The 18816-nt window shown below is 52.7% G+C and overlaps 1 protein-coding gene across 1 annotated transcript in view; it reads right to left on the bottom strand.

Moving 5' to 3' along the window:
* Positions 1–1385: 1385 nt before the first annotated feature.
* The window catches only part of FAIM2 (Fas apoptotic inhibitory molecule 2), a 35051-nt gene continuing 17620 nt past the window's right edge, over positions 1386–18816 (bottom strand). Inside the window, exons 7-12 of the mRNA XM_007069916.3 lie at positions 18423–18462; positions 17251–17288; positions 15909–15996; positions 14945–15040; positions 10117–10170; positions 1386–6990 (exon numbers count right to left, since the gene is read on the bottom strand). Coding sequence (XP_007069978.1) covers positions 6841–6990; positions 10117–10170; positions 14945–15040; positions 15909–15996; positions 17251–17288; positions 18423–18462 — 466 coding nt within the window. The 3' untranslated portion in view covers positions 1386–6840. The remainder of the gene's footprint in view (positions 6991–10116; positions 10171–14944; positions 15041–15908; positions 15997–17250; positions 17289–18422; positions 18463–18816) is intronic.

Below are 18816 nucleotides of genomic sequence, written 5' to 3'. Positions count from 1 at the left end.
ACATTGCGTTTGGCACAACAAGGGTGAAACGGAGCTAACTTAGCACTGCCGCGCAAGAAGCCGTGTGTGTCGAAAGCGGCCTGAGTCATCAGCAATTTATTCTGTTGGGGATCATAACAGGCTTCAGCATTGAGAGTTCCTAATTATCCCTCTCATATATGGTAATGGATAGAATGATGTTTATATGGCAATGACCCAGGTCAGTTACCTTTCTAGGAATTCTGTCCCATGATAGGTTTCACATTTAATAACTGCAATATATATACACACACACACACACACCCCTACACCTGTGATACTTAGACTGAGGCTTGGGAGCTGCAAGTGGCTGTTTAATGTCTCCTGCAGCTCCTTGCAGCACAGGAAATTAAAACACCGCGTGACTTAACTATTAACCAATCTAACAGGATGCTTTTACTATGTTATTAACCAATTGTAGTTGATAAAATAATAATTCTTAGTCATTTTGCTATGAGAATAAAATTTTATATATATATATATGAGCTCAATTAGTTTATCCAAAAGAAGAGGCGACTTGGTTAGTGCATACATACCTTCAGGGCATAGGCCCTGACCCCAGCACTGGAGCACCCACAGAAAAAAATTTGTGGGTGCTTGGCACCCACTGGCAGCCAGCTCCCCCCTCCCGCCTGCACCTCCCGCCCGCCTGCTGCCCTGCCGATCAGCGCCTCCCCCTCTCTCCCAGCGCCTACCGCCTGCCGCGATCAGCTGTTTTGCGGCATGCAGGAGGCTCTGGGAGTGACGGGGAGGAGTGGGCATGGGGCATGCTTGGGAGGAGGGGGTGGAACTGGGCAGGAAGAGGTGGGGCGGGTGGGGGCGTGGGGGAAGGGGCAGGGCCTGGGGTTGAGCGAGGGGTTGAGCACCCCGTGGGCCTGGAGGAAGCTGGCGCCTGCACTTAAGGAGGACAAAAATATCATCTGCTAAAGAGCTCTTTAATCTAGAAGAGAAAGGCAGAACAGAAACCAAAGGCTGGAAGTTAAAGCCAGACAAATTCAAATGAGAAATAAGGCCCTCTTTGTTTTAACACTGAGAGTGATTATTGGGCAAAAGCCACCAACAGCCGTGGTGGATTCTCCATCTCTTGAAGTTTTTGAATCAAGCCTGAATGCCTTTCTGGAAAGAGATGCTTTAGTCAAACACAAGTTACTCAGCTCAATCCCAGAGTAAGCAGATGAAATCGTCTGGCCTGTTTTATACAGGAGGTCAGACTAGATATCACAGTGGTCCCATATGGCCTTAGAATCTGTGATCTAAAGGTTCTTTCTGGCCTTTAAAAAAAAAAAAAAGCAACTAATCTACAAAGCCTGCTGTACATTATTCTGCCTCCACCCTCACCTCCACCAGAAAGAAAAACAAGGATCTTCCCAGTTTTGCAACAATTTATTAGCAATGTCCAGAGAAAATACAAAATTTTATTTACAACGAAATCAAAGGAATGGAAGGAGGGAGGGAGGAGTGCACTGGTCACAGGTGGAGCTGGGATTTCGAGGCTCGAGAACAAGTGCAGAGCAAGGAGAGCTGTATGGATGGAGACAAACAATCCCGCATCACCCAAGCCCCCTAGGGAAAACCCAGCCCTTGCCCTCTGATATGTCTCCCTTAGGGCCCCTGTCCTGCGTCACTGAAACCAACAGAGACTTCGTCCCTCTCGGTGCTAACGTGTTCCTCATCCCTGTTGTATCTAAGCGCCAGGGACTTTTGCTGCTGGCTTCAACGGGGAACAGGATCAGGCCCTTGCTTGGAGAGCTGGATCGGCTGAAACCCACAGAGGAGGCTAAATAGCATCAGTGACAGCAGCAACTGGAACAGATGGGACATGCAAGGATGGGAGCCCCTGCAATTCCACCAAGAAACACACAGGGGCAGCAAGCTATTCTGGTTTAATTGTTTTCCCCTGGAGAGAGACGAGCAGGTGCCATGCAGGTGTTTTCCACTGCAGTAGCAGCAAGTCAGGCCTTGCTGGTGAAAGGTGAATCACTCCACACTGCAGAAGAGATTGGGCCAAGTGGCCACGTTGGGATCCAGATCGGGGCTTCTCCCAAAGTATATTTGGCATCTGGATCAAGCCGCTTGTAGAGAGAGGGGGCAAAGTTTGGACCAGGAGCCAGATCCAAATTTCTCCCAAAGTCCAGGAGGCATTTGGATTCAGGGTTCTGATTCAACCCATTGTAGAGACGGGAGGCAGCTGCAAAGTTTGGACCTGGATTTGGACTTTTCCTTAAAGTGTGTGACTGTCCACATCCGGGTCCTTCTCAGGCTGGAAGACTGCAACTCAGGAGGCTGCCACTGTCTCAAAAAATCAGCCCTGGCCTAGGTGCAGAGGGAAGCATTTGCCTTTCTCTGCAGTAGCTGTCTGGGGGTAAGTAATGAGGTAAACTGTGTTTTCAGTTTCTGCTAAGATCCTTGCAGAGAGGGTTCGACTAGGGGGTGAGGGGGATATCCAGACAATTTCTCCCCTGTAATCGCATCCCTCAAACCATCTGTCCCCTGTTTCCAAGTGCTCAATAATTTTCTTTGTCAGGGCACTTATTTCCTTTCCTCCACCCTCCTCTCTATATTGTTTTAAGGGTTGCAGCATCCTGTGCAAGATATTGCACTGACCCAGCTAATATATACGTGCACCACCACACTCTACAAGATAGAAACATAATTCATATGTGTGTCATAGGCCCTATACTGCCAGCATCTAATGGAGATTCTCCTTTCACCCAGTGGGTTGGGCTTTTGGACTAGAAAGATCCATGGTCTATCCCTACTGTCACTGTGAAGTTCTAAATGGCCACTGCGTGCAGTGCAGCAACATCTAGGAAGAGCCAATGTGATCATGGATTTGCTACAATATATAACAGCCTATTTGCAGCTTTCTTTGCAGGCCGTAGGGATTTCATAAATAAAGGAATCTGTGGATTAGGGGTTGTCTTTTGTAAGAACTCATTCTCAAGGAGACAGGCAGGGCGAATATGTTAAGAAGCAAATTGTGCTGGGACCAGTATGAACCCAGCTCTCTCCTTTCACCTGGTAGCAATCAGGCCTGCTTCTCTGCTAAACCTGCACCATGTGTCATCATTTACACCTGCATTTCGTGCCCTCTTTGCACTGGTGTAAATGAAGAGTCATGTCGCAGGGCCATGGTGAACTGGGTCCCGGCTTGGAAAGCTTCTGCAGCCAGCACTTTATCTCTTCTGCTCTTTTGATCTCCCCAGAATGTAAGGGAATCAAACTCTCAGCATTTTAACCTTCCATTAGCAATGGGGTCCTGATCTGTGAGCTCCAGGGGCTACAGCAACACAAAATAATAATAATAAAACTCACTGGCCACTGCTGATGATTTTGGCCTATATGTCTGTAAACAGCTCTGAAGACGGTAAGTGCTAATTATTATTACCAAGAAGTATAACTTGAGTAAACAGCTGCCACTTTCTGCCAGCAGATCTCTCAGGATGCTGACCCAGCCGGAGTCTATACTGTAATGGTGGCGGGCAGGCCTGCCCTCAACCACCAAGCACACCTAAAAACAGCAGTACGGGCTGTTCAAGCCCACCTGGAAGCCAGGGTACGTACTCACACTGCTAGCCCATGCCGGGGTCCACCCTGCCGGGGCTTCACTGCTATTTTTAACCCTGCTAGCTAGATTCAAGCCAGCAGAGGTATGCCCACCCGAGCTGCAATCACATCTCCAACTGACATGTCGACATACAACCCAGAGGGGCCAAATCCTGTGCTCTGTCCCCACTGCTGTAAATCCAGAACGACACCATCAACTCTCCCCCATTGTCGCTGTGAAGTTCAGAGGGGCTGCACTTGCCGCATCTCTAAGTCCCTGCAGATGGAGCCTTCCACAGACGCCCATCCCCCCTGGTAGAGTGCCCGTCCTGAATGTGTACAAAAGTGATGTCCTTGGATCAGGCAATAAGGAACCGGGAGGGACAGGGGTGTGGGAAGAGCAGGATTATCTCTGAACATGAGGGATCAGCAGAGGCGCAGTAAAGGAACACGAGATTTACTTCCTACAACCCTGTGCACAGTAACTTTCCTCTGCTTCGCCCAGCGTGGGGCTGAGGCACGTGTGGAAGGCGTGTGCACGCCTGGGAAGCAGGACAGCAGCAGAGAAGGAATGTACAGTATGGAGATCTTGGCACAGGTTCCCCCTCCAGCGGGTTGGAATGGCTAGAAGCAACCTGCTGACGCACATGCCCTGGTCTTCCCAGGGAGATTTCAGATAAAGGGCCCTATCGGGGGAAAGATCGCCTTTTAAATAAGCATTAAATGCCTCTTATCTTATCTCAGCCTGGGGCCCTACCGTTAATTAGCCAGTTGATTTCCAAATGGGGGATATTAACAGGGCAAAGATGGAAAGATACTGGTGCACTCAGGGTTGTCCAAAGGGCCCAGCTTAGAGGGCAGGGGAGCTGAAAATGAGGGCCTGGATAGCTGAATAGCAAAGGGGCTGCTTTCATTACCTGGCATTTCAGTTAGTTCTGTGAGAGAGAGCCCCACCTGGGTGGTTCTTGGGTCATCCTCAGTGATCCATCCGGATAGTGGGCATTTCTCAGGGTACCACTCTGTGTCAGCAGCATGGGCATTCCCCCTTTTCTCCTCACACATCCAGGCTCAAGTCCAAACTTACCCTTTTTCCTAGTGTCCCCTCTACCTTTAAGGTCCATAACATCAAATAGAAACATCTCACCGGAGCTTGCGCATGAGTTTTGCTGTTTCTGCAATTGCTCCCTGAAGGACCTCCTCTCTTCCTGACCCTAGCGCTTTCTCTGTCTCAGGGAGACACTCAAAAATCCCTTTTATATCCTGGGTTGAGGTTAATAGGATCCACCTGATCTAGCTGCCAGGATGAGTCAGCAGGACAGCTCTTTTTGTCCTCAGGGTCCTACAACCTGGCACAAGCACGCTAAGACCTGGCACTCTATTCCAAGTGGTTTCTTGGAATGCCACCTCGGTAGCCCTCACTAAATGATGTGGGTATTTCCTGGGTACTCCTGGGTGTATCCCTCAGTTTCCTTCTTCAAAACTGCATTGGGTCCCCCTGAACGTGCAACAATGGGGCAGGATAACCCTAGATCAGCTCCTCTGCCACGTTATTCACGCTGGTAGAATGGACTTTTTTAAACGGGGATATTAGTATTTGGTCCAACTTCATTCTGTCCCTGCAGAACTCATCAGACTCTCTCTCCTTAGCGACAGGCCGCACGTCAGCTATTGTTCCTTGAGTACTAAGTGCCTTCTCAGGAGAGGTGCTGAAACATCTGCTCACCAGCAAAGGGTAGTGTGAGAAACATCTAGCTCGTCATGCTTTGTGCCAGCTCACACGTAGCAGGCCTGGCAATTGCATGGAGATCCAGCTTTAGGGGGCCTGCAGCTGGCATCCCTTCTTGGGTGACTCACGTAACTTCAGTGTTTACAAGCTCCATGTTTCAGCATCTCAGAAGTCGCCTCAGGAGAAGGAACCTTCTGCTGCCCTGCTGCGATGGAGGAGGGAGGGGGTCAGGGAATCTTGATCAAGAGCATTAATGCCACCCAGCCCTGCTGGTGGACGTGATGCTCTCCAGCGGTTAGAAAGAAGACCTCTCCAGCACCTGCTGTCCAATCTGCAGTCTGGGGAGCTTGCATGGGGGCATCCGTGCAGTACCACCAGGGTGTGATGCAGACACCTCTCTGCCCTTCCAAGCTGTGCATGCTCACCAAGCAATACAACTGCATTCGTGGTGGTGGTGACCCCGGATGCACTGTACGATGGAGCATCTAGAGTTCGAAGCCATTATTGTAGGACACTAATGAGTCCATGAGTCCCTAGGGTCTTCGTCCAATCTCGCCATCTTCCCCAGGGACACAGGATTCCTGGCTTTGCATAGGCTGGTGCTTCACCTTTTCCATCCTAGGACCCCAGGACCTGGCTCCCATCTAGCCAGGATCTAACTGGGACCTACCCTCCCTCCCCATTTAGTGATATAGAAAGGGCAAGCTGGTATCATGACCCCTTGACACCTGTTTGCAATCCCGCCTGGGGCCCATCCCTTAGACAGCTCCAATCTACTCATCCCCTGAGGCAGCTGGCTGGGTAGGTGAGTCCCACATCAGTGATCAGCCTGGCCTGAGAGGCATTATGGGAGGAAAGGGGGTGCTCAGTTTTGTGGTCTGGTAGAAAGGAGACACAGGAACGCCTGGAGGGTGCTGGGGATGTCTCTTAGGGGGCTGCCCCTGATGGAGAGCCGCTCTTCTCGCAGCAGGTGGATGACTGCTAGCGGGACTGCCAAGAGGCGCCATTCATTTCTGGGCTGCGTCTCTACTGGAATGACATGACTCAGATTGCGCACGGAGGCGGGAAGGTGGATACCTTTGCAATCCTGGAACCCTAACCTACTCCCTTCTTTTGTTCAGCTGCTGGTTCTCCTGCCAGGACCCCAACAAATTCCCAGCCCCCATCTTTTCCCCTTTCACAGCCAGGCTCTGCATCTCAGCAGCACACAGCATACCGTGCCTACATGCAATAATGTGCCGAAGCCAGAAGGGGAACCTTTGCAAATGGGAGAGCCCAGACTTCTGCCCTGCCGGCACTACCGACCCTGCTCTGGTTTGATTTCAGGGGGTGGGAGGAAGCATAGCATTTCCACTCCAGTTTGCTTTCTGGGTCACAAAGGGTTAACAGCATATGTACAGGCTGCAGAAGGAACCAGGGGGGTTGCTCAGTAGATGGAATGGAGCTGGCAAAGGGACCAGAAAGGTTGGCTATAATTTTCCCCTCTTTTTTTTTTTTTTTTTAACATTTTTCTGTTTCGCCGGGCGAGGACAGACGCTTTCTCACTGCACTTACTCCCGGCTGGAGCCAAAGAGCTGGAGGAAGAAGGAGAAGATGTAGACGATGTCCAGGTAGATATTGAGGGCTCCGAAGATGTATTCCTCTGGGCTCAGTGAGTACCGGCGGTTCCCCATCAGCAGCTGCGTGTCGAATGCCAGGAACTGAGGGGAGAGAGAGGGAAAACAGACCCACAAAGACATCGCATGCTTGCCACAGGACCCTTTTGCCCCCAAGGAGCCCAATCAACAGCTACGAGAATTGCTTAATTATACCCACTATTAAAATGCAGCTGGTTCTTGGGTGGAACTCAGCTGCTGTTTACCACCCCATGACAACACTTCAAAACTTTATCATGGAGAGGCAGCGTGGCCCAGCGGGCAAAGCAGTGAATGGGAACTCAGGAGACTTGGGTTCAAGTCCTTACTCTCCCACTGGCCTGCTGGGTGACTTGTGTAGGGGGGTGGATAGATATTGCTACACTCCAAAAGGAGATTTGGCCAGGCTACCACCCCATTATCCCGCAGTGCATTGGATTATTCCCAAGGTGGTCGAAGATGCAGGAGGAATTATGCGCTGTTTTGTTAAGGATGCAGCTCCCAGTATGGCTCATGGAAGCAGGTCACAACAGTGACCCAAACTGGTTTCACTCCAGCCCTGCCCATAGCGCTGGGCAATTCAATTCCAGCTGAGGATAAGGAGGGAGGGATCTCTCCAGGTGGGAGTTGAGAACCCAGTCTTAATTTCCAGGCTAAACAGCAGCCAGGCACTGGTCAGCTAAACCTCTTTCCTGAGTGCCACCCTGGCACGCACCCACCTTGCTAGAGTCTGGTACCAACAATAGATGAGGTGACATGCAGATGAAGGGGACTGGAGTGACTGAAAGCATCAGGGTCACTGTGTTTCAGGGGGACAAGGGTGAGGGGGGCCTAGAACCAGGGACCCTGCAGGCTCGCGACTGAAACTCATGACCTCCTAAGCTTTGCAATCCTTAAGCAACTGTTTCTATGAGTTTCAGGTTATTACTAAACTTTTGCCTGGCTCTACTCCACCTCTGCCACGGACTTCTCTGATAACCCCAGGGCAACTCACATGCCATCGGGCCAGTGCCTTTGCCTTTGCGCCCAGCAGGGCTGCCCACTCTCACCACAGTGACCTGGCCCCGAGCCACATCGCGTACAACCGAGGGCTCTGTCTTGTCCAGTTTGCAGGTTCTAACCCACGGAGCTTTGGCCACGTCCCCTGGGGTGACAACTCCGCAGCAGGACAGGTCTCATGGCCAAGCAACTTATGCTGACGCTACCTCCTTTCTTAGTTTCATTCCATTCCTCCCAGTTATACCCCACCCCCAGCGATTCCTTGGTGCTAACTACCTTCAGGGACTTCCATCGTCTCACCCCCGCAGCCCCATCTTGGCTGCCACTTGGCCAAGGAGCCTGATTCTTCCTTGCGAGTCCCTTCCCCCAGCCCCGGGATTGTTTCTGTTGCTGTTCTCTGCATTTCCTCCCACTTGAGCAATACCCGCCTGGTAACATGCTGTCCCAAACCCAGCGCAACATTCCAGGCACAGTCACGCTACAGCTATAAAGAATTATACCCTTCCCCTCCCCGCACGGTGACTGGGTGACTTTGCCAAACGGCGCAGAGAGGGGGCCCGGTCTAGGAGGTGGGGAATCGGGGACCTGAATGGCTCTGCTGCTAACCTGTGTGCCCTTGGGCTGGTCTCTGAGCCTCCAATTCCCCCTACCACCTTACATCTGTCTCGTCTATCAACTTTCGCCGCGTCCCTGCGCCTTTCCTGGTCGCACTATGTTCTTTGGGGCAGCGTGTGTGAAGATGCAATGCCCAGCGCAATGGGGTCTGGGTCTCCTAAGGGCTTCTGTGACAGAAATAATAATTGGCCCTAGAGGCTCGGTCCATCGGCTTCAGCAGCTGAGGATCTGATTGTATATGTTTATGAGCCAGTTATATTCCATTTAACCCTGGGCACATTTTACAGGGCGATCGTAAAACATCTGAGTTCTTCATAACTGACTTTATTAGCTATTAAAAGAATTGCTCAACTGCTATTGTATTTCCCTGCAGGCCCAGATGGCACGGCCTCGCCCCAAGGCAGCTGTCCTCCTGACCCCCCATTTGGGGTGGCACCTTCGGCGGGTGCTTCCTGCTTTCCGAACGGCAAACGTGGTTCTGCTAATGTACGCTCTGGAGAAACATTTGCTCGATAAGCTGCCTGGAAGCTCCCTCGTGTACGGGCCCAGCGTTTGTTTCTGGTGTAATAAAGCAAGTATTTTTGACCCAAAAGGGTAGGGGCCTCGGGAGTGGGGGCAGGGAGTTCTGCATGGGACCCACAGCTCTGGCACCACGCCCACCCCTCCCGGGCTGCAATGGAGCACCCCTCTCCGCCTGCTATCTCAGTCCTAAATTCTACACATGGCTCTGCCAAGTGATGTCCATCCTGCCCCCATGTCACGCTCTGCTACTCTAGTCTCGGGCTGCCCGCACCCACAGCTCTGCTAGTGCCCCTTGTCAAGGGCCCCACCTTGGGGCAGGATGCAGGATTGCAGGGGGCCCTTCCCTCCAGCGCCCCCTTGTGACTGGGCTTCCTTGGCCCCACAGTGGTCCATCTCGGTCTGGGTCACCCTCCAGCCAGGACATTTAGAAGTTCAATCCCCTTTCAAGGTAACGAAGGTCTAGCTGTAGCTCCCACTCCCAATCAATATCCAAACAAATCATTCTCTTGCCCCTGTTGGGTAACACTGACGGTCTCTGCTTCTTGGAGCTCTGCAGAGTTCCTCCCAGCCTGCTCCGTCACCAGCAGGTTTCCCCCTCGCTGCCTCCCTGCCCCAGTCCTGACCACTTCACCCCCAGAGACACACACCGCTTTGCCAAGGCCCCTCCATCCTGAGCTACTCTCCCAGCTGTGCTGATGAACCTCACTCCCTTCGCTATTCCATACCATGACTGGCCTTAAACCAGGGCCACCAGCCAGGCCAGACGCTGCCCTGATGTGGTGGGAAAGACACAGGCACACTAGGGACTAGGCCCAGATGATCCCATGGATTGTTATTTGTCATCCACCTTTGGACACGAAGGTCTCCTGAAGGGAAAGTCCGAAACACGTCCCCGCTGCTCTGCAGTACAAAGCCCACCACCTCCTTCAGTACAAACACCCCACCTCCTTCCCCATGCTCGTCTTGCCTTGCAAGGGACAGGCGATTTGCTACCCGATTGATTGATTGATTTGGCCAAGTTCAATCTCCCATTCCTTGGGATTCGGCGCCACTTACCATAGTAAAGACAATTGCACCCAGCACGGCATATATAGCATGGAGCCACGGCACCTAAAGGAAAGAGACAAATACACCAGTCAGCTTTAGGGAGAAACCCGACCAGCAAGAAGGGAGGGCTTGACTCACAACATGGAGGACACGGTTTTGGGAAAGAAGCATAGGCACAGAGACTGGCCCACAGTATCCCAGCAAGGCTGTGGCAGAGATGGGAGTAGAACCCAGGTCGCCTAAGCCAGCAAAGGAACCACTAGACCACACTGAGCACGGGAGCCAGTGACAGAAGGATCACAATGACCCGTAAGAAGTGGCACGATCTCACACACACCTAGGCCTTACAGTTAGAAAAGGGACCACATGGATCAGGATTTTGGGTGCCCAACTTGAGTCACCCAGGGCTTACTTTCAGAGGCAGGACCTCTCCCCCGACCCCTCAGGCCTGGTGGGAGTTCGCTCTTCCCTCATCCATCCCCCCACACACACTGCCCTGGCAGGAGCTCACTCTCCCCCTTTGCCCCCCACCCCCAGGGCCGGAGGAGTTCTGTGCCCCTGACGATTATTGGGGGTGCCCCTGCTTCCCCCCACTTTGTGCACACCCCAGGCTGCCATTGACTTCAGCTGGCATGGCAAACGCTGTGCCATCCATGGCATCTCACACTGAGACACCCCACATCAGACGCCCCTTTTGAAATCACTGGCCTTCGTAGCTACATGTCCTCAAGTCATGAGCTAAAGAACGTGGCCTCCAAGAAAGAACAGGTTCCATTCAGAGGCCAGTGCTGACAGTTGCTTAAAGCAGCTGCGATCGAAGACGAATGCAGCCGTCTCCAGCCTAGAGGAACGTGCCCAGCTGCTTGGGGAGCCCTGGGAAAGCCGCTAGAGCCCAGTCAGAAACAGGTAAACAACTGCAGCCCCCAACGCGATTAATGGAGGCTGCCAGACTCTGGGCAACGTCCTCCTTTGTCAACATTTCCCAGCGTCTGTTGAGCGCTCAGCGCAGAAGAATTGCAAAATAAAAGCTCCTGGATTGAGAGCAAGACGTCAAAGGCTGGGATGCCAGCACCTCCTCCCCCGCATTGCAATCAATCACCGTCATTAGCCACCTGTAGCAGGATGTCGGTCGGGAACAACCAACACCTTTGTTGCAGGTGAACAGCGTCGGGTGCCAGAAGCATCCGCCGGAGCGGAAAGAGACAGAAAACATGGAGGCAAAGGGGTGATGACAGGAGGGTGGCGAGGTAGGTGAGCGTGACAATAATCCCCCAAGAGCTGGCCGCACACATGTGGCCCTCGGATATTGCTGGTTTTATTCAAAAACACTGATCAGTAGCCAGTGCTTTAGTGGCTAGAACAGGGGCCTAAGTATCAGGATTCCTCAGTTCTATTCCCTGCCTGGGGAGGGGAATACAGGGCAAGGGTCAGAGTCACTGACTGGGCCTCTGGACTCCTGGGTTCTGTTCCCAGAATGGGAAGAAGAGTGTGGTGCCGTGATTAGACCAGCGGACTGGCCATCAGGACTCCAGGCTTTCATTCCCAGCTTTGAGAAGGGAAGGTGGTTAAAGCATGTAACTGGGCGCAAGGAAATGTGGGTTCTACACCCAGTTTTGAGGGGGCAGCACGGTGCAGTGGTTAAAGCAGCTAACGGGAAACCCATTCCTGGGTTCTAAGCCAAGCTTTAAGAGTGGGGTGTGCTGGACTGGTTAGAGCAGCTGATTTATGAGCCAGGGCTCCTGGCTTCACTTCCCAGCTTGGGCAGGGGAATGTGGTGTAGTCATTAGAGCAGGAAAATGGGAGTCAGGACCCCCTGGTACCTTTCGCTTCGGTGACACCAGGGCAAAGGTCATCATTTTCAGCCAACCCAATCTCCCAGGAAGGAACAAATCCTTTAATCCAGTTGGAGCAGATCTCGTTATCGGTTACTCCAGTGTCAACCTAGGCTCAGTGCCACTCCCAGGCAAGGCACAAAGGGCAAAGGTTTGGGCCGAATGAGGACGTCTGGCATTAATCCAAAAGGGACCATAAACACATGAGCTGGGTTTCCAAAAATGTCCACACTGCAGTAGCAAGAGTGATTGCAACATACGCAGATGAACCCAAATGAACCTGACTCCAGCTAGCTCAGGGACCAGTGGCTGCATGGGGTTCAGTGCAATCTGGGCCCGTGTGTACGTACTCAGCCCATCCACACTGAAGTCTGGGCTGCTACAGCTTCGTGCACTAGCTAGATTAAAGTTAGCTCAGGTATGTCTATATATGCTGCAATCACACCTCCAACTGCAGTGTAGGCATACCCTAAGGGAGTTAGGCACTGAAATCCCATTGATATTCAAGGGATTTGGGAGCCTAACTTTTTTAGGGTACTTTGAAAATCCCAGTCTTGATGCCCTCCAATGTGGGGTTAGTTCTCGATGTGGACCTGAACCACAACCCCAGCTCTCTACTCACCACTTCTCAACATTGGACAGTCTGAAATGCGGTACTGGGGCCATTTCTAGTAAGTCCCCGATGTCCATCTTTGACGGCTGACATCCACCCACAAGGGAATGGAGCTTTATACGGCTTAGAGGATTTAGGGGTGTGGGGGGGGGAGACCTGAACCTCCAGGTATTCCAGGCTGCTACTCCCAAAAATCCCTAGGACATAATCTGGTTCAGTGCATAGGAAGGAAAATTAGCTAGATAGATGTGTATGGGACTAGATGAGAAAACAAGATGCATAATAATAAACTAGCTCTTCTCAACTGTAGATCTCAAAGCACTTTACAAAGGAGGGCCGGATCATTAGCCCCATTTTGCAGATGGGGAAACTGAGGCACAGAGAGGGGCCGTGACTTGCCCAAGATCACCCAGCAGGAGGAATAGAACCCAGGTCTCTTGAGACCCAGTCTAGTACGCCCACCACTTGGGCACACTGCTGCCCCCTGGATGGGGCTAGATACAATGAATCACATTTGCCCACAGCACCTGGCTTGTCTATCACCTCCTTCAGTTCCCAGCATCAACCAGCTACGGGCAATTTCCTGAGCTTATCTGTTAGCTTTTTCTGAATACAATCGCTAAGCTGATATTCAGCTCCGAGATTTAAAAGGTCTGCCTGTTTATTCAACTCTGCAGTAGCAAAGCGGGGGTGGGGAGAGGATTTTTTTCCCCCAAAGCAGTTCAAGTCGCTGCTACTCAGTGACACTGGTGTAAATCCAGAGTGACTCCATGGGGTTCAGGGGGAGTTACTCAGATCCTGTGGGGAGGAGAAAGGGGCGCTGCAGGACTGGATATCGGGGAGTTATTCATTATTTTCATTACTGTTATATGCATTGAAGTCGCAGACCAGGACCCCACTGGGCTAGGCACTGCACAACCGCAGAACAATAAAACAGTCCCTGCCCCACAGAGCTTCCCATCTTACACCCCGTCGGTTTGAACCAATCAGCAACACCAACGGACAGTGGCTTGGAGCAATTCTTTCCCCGGCCCTTTTCTGAATGGGGAGCTGCAATGCTTCATTCCCTGATAGGACACCCCGGGCGACTCCCCAGTCTTCCTTGCCTTTGCCTTCGCCCGCGCTTGGCAGCTGCTTCTGACCCATGGGAGGTTTGGCAGCTCAGCTGTTTGCACTTCCTGGTGGCCCGATTATTAAGATGATTGATTGTGACGGCGCCCCCAATCTCCAAGCCTTTGTGTCTGCTTCCGCCCACCCCCTCCCCGCGGGAGCTCTCGTTCAGCAATTTATCCTCAGTGGAAATTTTACAGCGGCTGGAAAATGCTGATAAAGGGGCAAATTACTGTGGGTTCCGGCTCACTCAGGGTCTTCGTTTATCATCCTGAGCCATCACTTCATTTGTCTAGCCTAGATGCCCCACACTTCTCCTACTTAGGGGCATCTATGGGGATGTATCCACTTACGGGTGGCTAAAGGTAGCCATAGTTACATACACACCCATGGGAGCCGACTTACTGAGATCCCGGGGTTGCTCCGCCTCTACCCCTTCCTCCAAGCCCCCACCTCAACCCCCCCCCTCCTCCTGCCCCCACTCTGCCCCAGGCCCAACCCCCACTCCACCCCTTCCTCCAAGCCCCCATCTTGCCCGACCTCTTCCCACCCCCTCCCCCGCCTCTTCCTGCCCGCGCTCCTCCCCTTCCCCCCAGCGCCTCCTGCAGGCCGCGGAACAGCTGATCACGGCGGGCGGGCGGCGCTGGAAGGGAGGGGGAAGAACTGTTCGGCAGGAGGGCCAGTGGGCAGGAGGAGCAGGGCGGGAGGGGGAGGTGCTGACCCATGGGGCTGCCAGAGGGTGCTGAGCACCCAGAATCTTTTTCTGTGGGTGCTCCAGCCCCGGAGCGCGCACGGAGTCAGCGCCTATGTACATACTGATGGGTAGCTAGAGGGACACACCCACTTACAGGCCGCTAGAGGGAAATATTCGCTCCTTCCAGAGGCAATGCTGCTCAGATCACATGCGTACCCCCGGAGTCACTCTGATCTGGGTTACGTTGGTGTCAATCCAGTGTGACGCTATTGGGCAGTCACATCTGTAACTCAGATCAGAACCTGTTGACTCCAGCAGGAGACGCATCCAAATTACTCCAAGGGATGAGCTTAGCCCGGTGTTTGGAGAAGGACAAGGAAGCAGCCCAAGTGGGGGAGGGAGGGCCTTCCCCACCTTTAACCCCCATGCCCAAATAAGAGAGGCTGTCCTTCCTAACTAGGAATCGGGCCGCATCGTGGTTTGCACCACGGGCCATCCTCATCTGACACTGAGCAGCAAGCACCTCCTCCCTGCGGAGAAGGCACCATGGGAGCGGCCTGGGGTCCGCAGAGAGGAGAGGTCACTTACGTATTGGAAGGGGAGGAGAATGGCCAGGATGATCCCGCTGAAGAGCAGCACCATGAGCATGACGAAGAGGACACCTTGGCAGGAGGTGAAGTCAAACTGTGGAGGTAAAAAGGGGCCGTCGGTTTGATTGGCTCGGGGCGCTGGCGGTGGGCAAGGTGCAGGCTGATAGGGCAGGACTCAGCGATGAGGTGCTGGCTCCTTCATGCCCCCTGCCCAGCCACTCCCCCAGCATCACACACATCGCCCTGTCAGTTACTAGCCCACCTATATCCCAAACCCCATACCCAGCACCCATCGACCCCACCTACACCCCAAACCTGGCACCCATCATACCCTGTCTATACCCTAAATCCCGCACCCAGCACCCATCGACCTCACCTAGACCCCAAACTCCATACCCAGCACCCATCACACCCCGCCCAGACTCCAAACTCCATACCCAGCACCCATCAGACCCTGTCTCAACCCCAAGCCCCCTACCCAGCACCCATCAGACCCCACCTATACACAGCACCCTTCATACCCACACCTATACCCCAAACCCTCTCTTATAGCCCAGCACTCATCCTACCCCAAATCCTGTACCCTTAACCTTATAGCCCAGGACTCAACATACCCCACCTACACCCCAAATCCTGTAGCCTAGCACCCATCACACTCTGGACCTTATAACTCCAAATCCTATAATTATTATACAGTTCCCCACCTATATCCAATCCTTATGCACCTCAGCATTGTCATCCCACTGCACCCAAAATCCAAGACCCCCCAGGACCCATACTACAACCCCCATCCCTGTCAGACATTCCCTCCTGTACACCCCCATGGCCTTTAGCCGCTTTCCCAGATCCATACTTCCTGGCCAAACCATTTGCTGCATGAATGTCAGCTCCTCTTTCCCTACCGAGATTTCCCTCCCCGCTCTGAGATGCATCCCCTGCCCAACAGGCTGGGATAGTCTCACCTTGGTCTGGAAGCTGAAGATGGTGACGGAAAGACACACCAAGGCTGTGATCCCTAGGCACAAGAGAACTGACGTGGTGTTGTAATAGCTGCAAAAGGAACACAGAAACCCCATTTCTAATTAGATCCCACAAATGGATGGAAGGAGAGAGCTAATTAGGAGCTCCCAGGGGGGCTTAGCAGAGGTGTGCAGATAAAGCAAGGGTGCTAGGGTCAGGCAAACAAGCACCAGGGGTTGAGATTACCCTGCACTTCCCATAAACAGTGACTGGGTCATTACACATATTGACAGGTTTCAGAGTAGCAGCCATGTCAGTCTGTATTCGCAAAAAGAAAAGGAGTACTAGTGGCACCTTAGAGACTAACCAATTTATTTGAGCATGGATGTTAAGTGTCCTCACACCTTCTTGTCAACTGTCTAAATGGGCCATCTTGAGTCTCACTACAAAAGTTTTTTTTTCTCCTGCTGAAAATAGCTCAACTTAATTAATTAGCCTCTTACAGTTGGTATGGCTACTTCCACCTTTTCATGTTGTCTCTATGTATATATAAATATATATCTTCTTACTATATGTTCCACTCTATGCATCCGATGAAGTGGGCGGTCGCCCACGAAAGCTTATGCTCAAATAAATTGGTTAGTCTCTAAGGTGCCACAAGTCCTCCTGTTCTTTTTGCATAAACAGTGGGGGTTCCTGGCTAGATAGGTATGGAAAAGCCTGAGAAATGACTGATGTGTGGATTCTCCTTTTGCTATAGATGGAAGAAAACTGCTGGCATGGCCAGCCTTGAGCCTGCAATTTGCTTCCCTCGATCCCTCTTTGTTCCAGCAGGAGCCTGGATCTGTTAATAGTCCTTCTGTGCTTTGCACTAAGAGAGGTGGGACTGTCCCAGAGACACTTCTTCTGCTCCCTACACAGCGGCTGGGAGAGGATGGGAATGGCAGAGCGCTGAGCCAGCATTCCCACCCCTCTCCTGACAGCACCTCCTGCTTGGAGATGCCGCAAGAGGAGTGGCAGTGGACTCCCCAAAAGCCAATGCCCCTGCAACGACGCGTGGTGGCGGGCGGGCTCTCTCTGGGGCTGGAGTTGATCTGAGCTTCCCCACAGCCAGCTGTTGGCAAAACACATGGAGTTCACACCGGCTTCCACCGGAGGTCGCAGCTGGTGTCAAAGGAAGGGTCAGGTTTTGCTTGGCTATGTTAGCAGCTCAGAAAGGAGCAAAGGGCCGGTGTCGCTCAGATCATTCTAACGTGGGAAGCCAAGGCAGGGGGCTGCAGGGAAGAGCTGGGACGTGGAGCCGAACTAAGGAAAAGAAATCTGATGCCTAACGGATTGACCTACCTGGAGAGCATTCCAGTGAGATAGGACATGGAGAGAGTCTAGGGATGGGGGGGAGAAAGAGAAACCGTTAGTACTGGGAGACGCACTTAGTTACTCCATGAATAATTACTCAGAGATGTCCCATAACTGTCCTTCATGGAGGCAGGGGGGTGAAGGCAGAATGGTGGTCTTGCAGAAGGCTTTCCAGTTCCCTTGGCCACTAAGGCTGTAGGCTTCGTCCAGACCTATCCCAGTGGTGAGGCTACATGTAGGTTGGCCGGGTGCCTGGTTTTCAACTGGAAAGTCAGGTTGAAAAGGGGACCTGACAGTGTCCGGCCAGATCTATTGACCGGACACCCACAGTCCGGTTACTGCACGTAGGAGAGGTGGAGAGACACCGGGTCATCACCCGCTCCAGCCCCTATTCATCCAGGGCTGCCTCCTGCCTTCGTTGGGTGGCTGCAGCTCCCAGCCCCGACTCTGCAGGCAAGTCCCTCCTGACCCGGGAAAGGGTGGGTGGGAAGGGAAAAGCAGCGAGTGACTGGGGGAAGGCGGAAGAGGAGTGGACGAGGGTGAGGCCTCGGGGGAAGAGCTGGGGCAAGGACAGGGCTTTGGGGGGAAGAGGTGGGGCAGGGGTGGGGCCTCAGGAGGAAAAGGCGGGGCAAGGGAGGTTCCGGCACTCCTGCTGGAGTGTCCAGTTTTTAAATATGACCATGTCGGCAACCCTAGTTATGTGGACCACTTAGGAGTCACGGAGGGGCAGCAGAAGCTATTCCGACCCAGAGACCGGAGTCGGCAGCTGCGATGGGGCGGTGCTGCAATCCCACAGGCTGGGAACCAAGATGAAACTGCCGTTCCTGAATCTGGCCCCATTTTGCTCCCCACCCACCCCCTCAGCTACGGCGGCGCTGCGAGCTGCGTTCGCTTACTACGGACAGACGCTCGGCTCCGTCCAGAGACAGGCACCCGTTTATTGCAGACGTCTTTCAGTTCCTCCAGTCGCCCCCCCCCGCCATCTGAATTTATCTAGTTCTACCAGCAGGGATTGAGTTTCAGGTAGCAATTACTGGGCCAATCTCTATGGCCTGTGTGAACCAGATGATCCCAATAGTCCCTTCTGGAGGCCTTAATCTCTGTGAAATTGACGACGCTCCAAAAGGGCAGGTCAGTTACCGTGCAGGTATGCTACTTACAAAGATACTCAAGAGGATCAGGTTCCATGGAAAGTACCTCCTGCAAGTGAGGTGAAAAGAGCCAGTCAGCAACACTATCCAAAGAACAGAGTGGTTTAAAGGCATTGCATAAGGTGTTGCATAACGTGAATTACATAATTAATTATAGGTGCAGCACATGCCGGTGAGGCAACGGGATGTTAATTCTGCTGGGTAACTATAGCGCTGCGCCCAGCGGACTGCTACGTTGCAACACAGATGGATCCGCTATATTACAGTGAAGCAACCAGGAATCTCCAGCTCTGGGACAAGACGGCAGCGTTTTCACCGTATAATAATAAACAGCATCTATGGCGGTGCATCACCGAGATGCAACAGCATCACCTCTGCTATTACAGTTACAATCCAACCTTGA

Source organism: Chelonia mydas, chromosome 20 (genome assembly GCF_015237465.2).
Source record: "Chelonia mydas isolate rCheMyd1 chromosome 20, rCheMyd1.pri.v2, whole genome shotgun sequence".
Taxonomy (NCBI): domain Eukaryota; kingdom Metazoa; phylum Chordata; order Testudines; family Cheloniidae; genus Chelonia; species Chelonia mydas.
This window is presented reverse-complemented; position numbering and strand designations above follow the sequence as displayed.